Genomic DNA, 7,942 nt, shown 5'->3' with positions numbered 1-7,942 from the left:
TGTGTGTGTGTGTGTGTGTGTTAGAGGGGAGTGTCTATGTGCGACCAGGACCCAGCCTCAGCATGTGAGATGCTGGTTCAAATCCCCACTCAGCCACCTCCTGGCTTGGTGTCTTTGGGAATTAACTCCACTTCTCCGTGCCTCAGTTTCCTCATCTGTAAAATGGGGTGCTGGGCGCTACTTCCTCGGGCTATTGCTGGATTGAGTTAAAGCAAAGCTTTAGAAGAGTGTGAGGCCCATGATAACCTCCCGTCCCTGTTACTACATCATCCCTAGCCCCACCTCCAGGCCCCAATGGGTGTGTTTGCAGGTCAGCAAAGAGCCCCCTTAGCAGCGCCCCGCCCCTCGCCAGAGGGCTCCTACCACAGGACAGGGCAGCCTGTGCCACCCCCGGGCACCTCCAGCTTCCGTTTGGGCACCTGCAAGTGGAAGCTCTGGCAGGGCCACTCGGAGGCGGTGATTGCTGTGGCTGCTGGGCTACAGTGGGGTGACCCTATCACCACCCTGCAGGAGGGGTCAGAGCCCCCCACATCCACCCCACTGGGTCCAGGGCTGCAGCCTTACCCGAGGGGACACCCCATCGCACTGGCTGTTTCCCTGGTTAGAAACACTTGGGGAGATTTTTAAACCATGCATTTCCCAGAGTAGTCTCTTCAAAAATGGTGTTAGAAAAACTGGATAACCACACGTAGGCAAATGAGATTGGACCTCTATCTTACACCACTTACAAACATTAAATCTAAATAGAGTAGATTTAAACATAAGACCCGAGACCACGAAATTCCTCGAAGAAAATGTAGGGAAGAAGCTCTTTGACACTGGTGTCAATCTCAAAAATAAAACAGTTATTTTACCAGCAAAATGGGTTTATTCAGAGGAATTGGAATGGCTGAGGAATTGCAGTTCAGGACATGTTAGCCATGGCAAACTGTAGGTAAGTCTGGAGAAAAAAGGAGAAGAATGTTATTTTGTAGAGAAAAGGGGTCAGTTGGGAGGGGCTGTTATAAACAGGTAGGGGCCCAGTGCATGAATTTGTGCACCTTGAATGGAACTGTGGGCCACCAGGCTGCAGTGGGCACAGGGGTGGGTCTCAGCCCCTCCTGCATGCCCCCGCCCAGCCCCTCCTGCCACAGCCCCTGGTCCCCTGTCTGCCAGCAACCCCGTTCCTGCCACTGCTGCTCCCACATGCTGATGGCGCTGGCACCGCTCACATGTGCTGACAATGCGGAGTGATTGGGGTTGGTGCCAGTAGCAGGTGCAAGCAGGGCTGGCACCGTCAGTGGGTGTGAGTGGCGGCTGCTGCCCCATCACCTCTCAGGAGCAGGAGGAGGTGGAGAAGCCCTGAGGGATGATTGGGGCTGGCAGCTGCTGCTCACACCCACTGATGATGCCGAGTGATCGGGCCCAGCGCCGGGTGCCAGCAGCAGGTGTGAGCGCCAGGTGGCACCGTGGCACATAGGAGCAAAGAATTTTCAGTAACCACCAGAGGCTCACCCTGATGACAGCAACTGGCGCCCCACCTTGGCCTGTGCCCCCACTCACCTGCTCCACCATCCTGCCGCAGCTAATGCCCACCATGTTCCATGCATGCCCCCTGGTGGTCAGTGCAATCATAGTGACCGATTGTTCAGTTGTTCTGGTTGTTCCGCTGTTCGGTCTATTTGCATATTAGCCTTTTGTTATATAGGACTAGAGGCCCGGTGCACGAAATTCGTGCACTTGGGCGGGGGCGGGGGTTATCCCTCAGCCCAGCCTGTATCCTCTCCAATCTGGGATCCCTCAGTGGATGTCTGACTGTCGGTTTTGCCCCAATCCCTGCGGTATTGGGCCTAAACTGGCAGTTGGACATCCCTCTCACAATCCAGGACTGCTGGCTCCAACCGCTCACCTGCCTGCCTCCCTGATTGCTCCTAACCACTTCTGCCTGCCAGCCTGATTACCCCCTAATCGCTCCCCTGCTGGCCAGATTGACACCTAACTGCTCTCCTGCCTACCCAATCTCCCCCAATTGCCCTCCCCTGCAGGCCTGGTCCCCCACAACTGCCCTCCCCTGCTGGCCATCTTGTGACAACAAGGCGCGGCCATCTTGTGACACAAGGGCATGAGGGTCAATTTGCATATTACCTCTTTATTCTATAGGATGTCCATTGGAAGAAACTGGGAGTTCTAAAGTGTAGTAGCTTTCCATTGGCTGATTCATGGATGTTTCTCATTGGCTAGGTCTGTTGCTAAGCAAGGAGAAAATCTTCCCTCCTCCTACTAGAGTAGCAAGGTAGGCTTCTTTCTGTTGGAGTCTGCAAAGTGTGGTGAGTGGTAGTGCATGAGAGCAGGGCTTCCAACTCTGTTTTTTTAAAATTTTTTTATAAATAGAGCAGAATGCTTTGTTTTATTTTATTTTATTAATTTTTTTTTTCAGAGAGGAAGGGAGAAGGATAGAGAGTTAGAAACATCAATCAGCTGCCTCCTGCACACCCCCAACTGGGGATATGCCCACAACCAAGGTACATGCCCTTGACTGGAATCGAACCTGGGACCCTTTAGTCAGCAGGCTGACGCTCTATCCACTGAGCCAAACCAGTCAGGGCCCACCTCCCTTTTAAATGTTTCCTTTAGCCCTAATCGGTGTGGGTCCTGGCACAGGGTGATGGCACAGTATGTTCCTGCCTCCACACCTGTTACCTAACCCATGCCTGTCTGACACGGCTGACGCTCATGTTTCTCTCTGTGTGTGTCTCACCTCCTCCCTTCCACTCTCTCTCTCTTAAAAAAAAAACAAAAAAACAAAAAAACAACAAAAAAAAAAACAAGACAACCTACAGAGTAGGAGAGAATATTTGTAAACCACGTGTCAGATAAGAGGCTAATATCCAAAATTTATAAGTAACTCAAACAACTCAATAAAATAAAAACTACACAAACAATTCAATTAAAAAATGGGCAGAGGAACTAACTAGACATTTTTCCCAAAGAAGACATCCAAATGGCCAACAGATAATGAAAAGGTGCTCAACATCACTAATCATCAGGGAAATGCAAATCAAACCACAGTGAGATAGACCTCACGCCTGTCAGACTGGCCGTCATCCATTAGACAAGAGGTAACAAGGGCTGGCCTGGGGGCAGAAGAAAGGGGCCTGTTGTGCACTTCCTGGGACTGTAAACTGGCCCAACCATTTCGGAGAAGAGTTTAGACTACTTTTCTCCTGCTTTTCTGTGGTTTAATTGTCCCCCAGGTGACTGCTCACCATGTACCCCCCACACAGAGGCTTGTGTCAGACACTTAGTAGGTGATCAGTAAATGTGGGTGGATGGATGGCGAGTGAAGTGCTGACAGATCCCTATCCTAGAAGCCTTGCTGGGAGGGCAGAGAGCTGGGGGTGTGGAGTGCCTGCGTTTGCAGAGGCTTCAGGCTGAGAGCTGGTGGAACTTTCTCCCGACCACACCCACATGCAGATATAGGTGAGCAACACAGGTGGAATCATGCCAGTGGTGCCTAGAGCGGGAGAGAGGGCAGGACCCGAGGTCCAGGGGCAAGGAGGAGGCGAGGATCAGGGATGCAGTGGGTGCTGGGAGGCCAGGAGGCTGGAGGCATGGTCAGAGAATGGACACCTGTGATGACAAAGTCCAGGGCGTGGCCATGGCGCCGGGTGGGGAGGGGTGAGGAGATACAGGAGGCCACGGGCTGATGTGGGGGCAGCGGACTTTGATGCCCTGGAGGATGCGGTCCTGGAGAATTCATCGGGCAGGTGGCAGGAGTTGCATCCAGGAGGGAAGATGGCTGGGAGGTAGGTGGTGTGTCCTCAGGGGGTGGGCTTAATGGAGCAGAGGCTGGGAGGCCAGGTCCATAGGCTCTGCACGAGAGTGAGGAAGACCCCAAGAATGACCGCTTGCTCCTCGCTGGAGGGCACCCCTCTAAACCCATGTTGGAAAGGGGCCCGGGGGCCTGGGTACAGACTAGCATCTCTGATCCGTAAAGGACCCTTTCCTCTCTGCCCGCTTCGCCGCCTGATGCCACTAGGAAAGAAATGATTCAGCCAAGTGCATTGGATTGGCAGCCACGTCTCTGCCTCCTCCAACAGAGAACCCAGGACAAGCCAGGGAGGGACAGGCCTGGGAAGGGCCCTCACCGTGAAGCATGATCCCTGGGCATCCTCCCAGCTGGGAGCCTGGTCTCCTCTGGGCTTTAGTGTGGGGAGTCCCTTCGCCTCAACTATTGGGGACACCCCACGCTATTCCTCACCTGCAGCATAAGAGCAAGCGGAAAAGCACACTGTCCCGGACGGAGGGGCACAGGCAGGCGGCGGAGGACACGAAGCACTTAGAGGCAGAGCAGACCTGGGGGTGGCTCTTGTCGAGGGAGACGGACAGGGGACACTATTAGTTGTCACCACATCGGAAAGAGGTCAAGCCCACAAAAGTCCCAGAGCGGGGGGGAGGAGAGATGGGCGGCCTGGGAAGAGGCCAGCAACCTCCCGGAGCTGCCCTAGAGGTTGCACCTGAGAGCCATGGCATGGGGGCACGCAGGTCGGGGGTCGGGCACACCACTGGGCGGGGCGGGAGGAAGAAGTCACAGGCCCAGTGGGTGGGCTTCGAGCTGCCAAGTGTGGGTCACCCTGAGTGGCTGTGTGCTGTACAGGGAAGGGTAAAGGTCTCCGGGGCCGTGCCTGCTCAGCGGGGGAAGGGACAGGGCTTGTTGGGTACACTGGTTTTGTAGCTCCCACCAGAAGGAAGGTTTGGTGTCTTCCTCCCAAGAGGAGATGGATCGGTGTTTTAAGAAATAACCAGAAAGCAAAGGTAGGAGGGGAGCGGTGGTTTGCCCCGTGGAAGGCCCACCAGCGCCGATGTGTCCCAAACATCTCCCATTCCCACCCCAGCAGCAAGACGGCACGCGCTCAGCGCTCAGCAGATAGCAGCTGCTTCTTACGCGCTGATTTCCCTAATGCTGCATGGTTTCTCTCTCTGCCCTCACAGGCCCTGCCTCAAAAAGAGGTTACTCTACAGCTGAGTGTTTGACCTTAAGTCCTTGTTACATGTGCATTCCTGTGGTCTGTTGGGCCCACTGCACGCTCGCCCAACACCACTTCCCTGCACTGAGGCGGGTCTCACCACTTTTTAAAACGAAATGTCATGGGGACGATGATCATCACGGGCTGTGGGGAGGTCCCTGGGCTGAGATGTGCCGCGGACCCTGCCCAGTGCCTGGCACCCAGATGTCCAGCTCAGGGGCTCCCAGGAGTAGGGGTGACCTCCCCACCCAGCTCCTAAACAAGGGCCGGCAAGTCTGGCCTGGCTGGGCTAGAATCCCCGGCGGCCCCTCTCGCTCTGGCCCTGGTCTGGTCTCTGCTCCTCTCTGAGCCTGTTGTCGCATCTGTAACAGAGGCATCCAACCCAGAGAGGGGAGAGGACTGGCCCCTATTCCTCCCCAAGAAACAGTGCCCCGCAGACTGGGGTCTTCACTGCCAGCCCCAGTCAGGACCCCGGTGCCAGGAGGTCAGGCCTCTTTGGGGACCTTCCAGGGTGTCTCTGAATTCATGACAAGTTCAGGAGTAGCCCCTGTAGGGGGAGATCCCTGGCTAGGGAGGGGCCCCTCGAGATCCTGCAACACCCCTCCTACTCACCAGTACTTCCCCAGCTGGGTCCCTGATTTGCTGTGTGGCCTTAGTCCAGTGGCTGTCCCTCTCTGAGCCCGATTCCTAGCCAAAGGCTGCCAGGCTCAGCCCTAGCCCATCCCCACCTAGAGCCAGCTCTGCCTCTGCCTCTGCCTCTGCCTCTGCCTGGCTCGGCTCCAGACAGCAGGGCTGGGCTGTCACATGCTGAGCCACGTGACAGGCAGCGGCTGGGGGCTCCATCACTCACAGAGGACGGGGGCCGCTGCAGGCCCTGACCCCTGTCCCAAGTGGCTAACGACTCCGGAGGCCGCCAGAGCAGGTGTGGGCCAGACCTCTCCTGCCCTCCAAGGTAGGCAGAGAGGGTGGGGGTGATGAGGAGCTTTTCCCAGGGGTGGGGTGGCCCGCGGGCCCCAGGCCAGGATCAGAGGCAGATCCAGGGCACCAAGGCAAAAGGGCAGCGGGGACAGTGGCAGCAGGTCCTGGGTAGCTGGCACAGGGCGATGGCACAGGATCTTCCTGCCTCCACACCTGTTACCTAAGCCCTGCCTGTCTGACACCCGCAGCTGCCAGGGAATCACCCGCTTTGTGTTGGCTCCCACAGGTGTGAGGGGGTGGAGGCCAGGGCAGGGCAGAGGACAGGTGCCCGGCAGCACTGAGGCACCTGAGGAGCAGGAACACAGGAACCACCAAGGTGACACTTGTCATCACACAGCTGCCCTGGGGGCAGAGGGCGCTGCTCTTCCCTGGGGGTGGGAGGTGACACCTAGGAATGGATGCTTCCCGAGTGGGTCCCAGCCCTGCGACTGGTGCCCTGTGTGGTCAAGTCCTGTCTCCGCTCTGGGACCCCGTTTCCTCCGTGTAAAATGCCCGGCTGCAGGGCCAGGCTCCGTGAGGGGCGCTAGACGAGGTGTTGACGGTGTTGACACAGACACACAGAGGGTGTGGCCTGAGATTGCGTTTCTGGACTCCAGCCATCTCTCGATCTGCCTCTTCATTTTGCAGACGGGAACTGAGACTCGGGTGAGCTGGGGTGGGGGGGTGGGGGGCAGGGTTTTCCTTCCTCTTCCGAGTCACTGGGCCCCACCCCATAGCATAATTCTCAGAGCCCCCGCCTGGTCCCTCCTTCCTGCACCAGCTGGGCCTGGGTCCTGCCACCGGGCCTTGGGTGGCCCCTCAGCTCAGAGCTCCCTGGGGCTGAGAGACCACAGGAGACTGGCAACCCCCTCATTACCTCAGGGGTTCGTTAAGGAGACTTCTCGGTGAAGTGCGCCTTGGGCCGTGGCAAGGGGATGTGGATTCGTGGACGGCGCCAAGGAGTTACATAAGACGGGCCAGGATGGATGGGGACACCGGGTGGGGCCGCCCCAGACACGTGAGGGGGAAGCGGTGCACGCCCACCCCGCCCGGGGAAGGGCAGGGGCCTGTCTGGGACCATCGCCTGGCAGGTTGATAAGAGCCTCTGTGGGGATTTAGGGGAGGAAGTCTCCGTTCTGGCCCGGATCTAGCTCGGGGTCCAGCAGGGGTCACACTCCGGGCACAGGGAGGGAGGTGGCCACAATCTCAGCCCAGGCTCCCGGCTGGGCCGGCCCCGCCCCAGGGCAGGCCCAGCCCTGGACATTTCACAAGGCAGGCTGGCCACACAGCAGGACGCCAGGAGGAAGGACAGCTTGGCAGAGCCTCAGGTACCGTGTCCTGGGGAGGCTGGGAGAGAGCAGCGAGCAGTCGGGGCCGGGGATCCGGCTGGTGGGCTGGCTCAGGACTCCCGGTGCTGGCAGCCCAGGCAGGCAGGACACTTCCGGCCACAAGCACAGACCGGCTTTGTCCTCAGAACGCCGCCTCGGCCAGCCTGGGGAGAAAGGGGAAGGAGGGAGGGACGTCCCTTTGCTGAGATCTAAAGGGGAGTGGGAGGGGCTGAGGAGAGATCCGAGGGGTGGCGGGGAGCCTGAGGCCAGGCCGACAGCAGGCACCCTCGTTTTGTCCGAGTTGGGCCACCACCCTTCTTCTCTCTGGGGTTACACATCCTGTAAGGGAGCCCAGGGACCCAGCTCCGGACCTGGCGTTCCCAGGAGGGAGAGCACCCCATCCTGGGGGGGCGGGGGGGTTGTCAAGCATGCATTTGGAGCCCAGTGCAGCCTCTCCGTGGGCAGGGCTGGGGTTGGTCCCAGCACCCGAAGGCCCTCAAGGAAGGGAGGGGCAGCTGCCCAGAGCTTCAGGGCCTATGGAAATCCAGGGTAAGATCAGACTAGAGTCAGGAGCTTCGAGGCTGGTCGGTGACCGCCACCTCTGGTAGCTGAGAGGGCCCCAGCCACCATGGTTACCTCGGTCATCTTCCC

At 58.1% G+C, this 7,942-nt stretch overlaps 2 protein-coding genes across 2 annotated transcripts in view; one reads left to right on the top strand and one right to left on the bottom strand.

Moving 5' to 3' along the window:
• Positions 1 to 3,088, bottom strand: part of UNC93B1 (unc-93 homolog B1 (C. elegans)) — a 12,226-nt gene extending 9,138 nt beyond the window's left edge. The window contains exon 1 of the mRNA XM_006771673.2: positions 3,064 to 3,088. Within this exon, the coding sequence (XP_006771736.1) occupies positions 3,064 to 3,088 (25 nt within the window). The remainder of the gene's footprint in view (positions 1 to 3,063) is intronic.
• A 3,649-nt stretch (positions 3,089 to 6,737) lies between these two features.
• Positions 6,738 to 7,942, top strand: part of ALDH3B1 (aldehyde dehydrogenase 3 family member B1) — a 37,096-nt gene continuing 35,891 nt past the window's right edge. The window contains exon 1 of the mRNA XM_015568954.1: positions 6,738 to 7,291. The gene's annotated coding sequence lies outside the window, so the exon portion shown is untranslated. The remainder of the gene's footprint in view (positions 7,292 to 7,942) is intronic.

Source organism: Myotis davidii, unplaced genomic scaffold, assembly GCF_000327345.1.
Source record: "Myotis davidii unplaced genomic scaffold, ASM32734v1 scaffold425, whole genome shotgun sequence".
Lineage (NCBI taxonomy): Eukaryota > Metazoa > Chordata > Mammalia > Chiroptera > Vespertilionidae > Myotis > Myotis davidii.
This window is presented reverse-complemented; position numbering and strand designations above follow the sequence as displayed.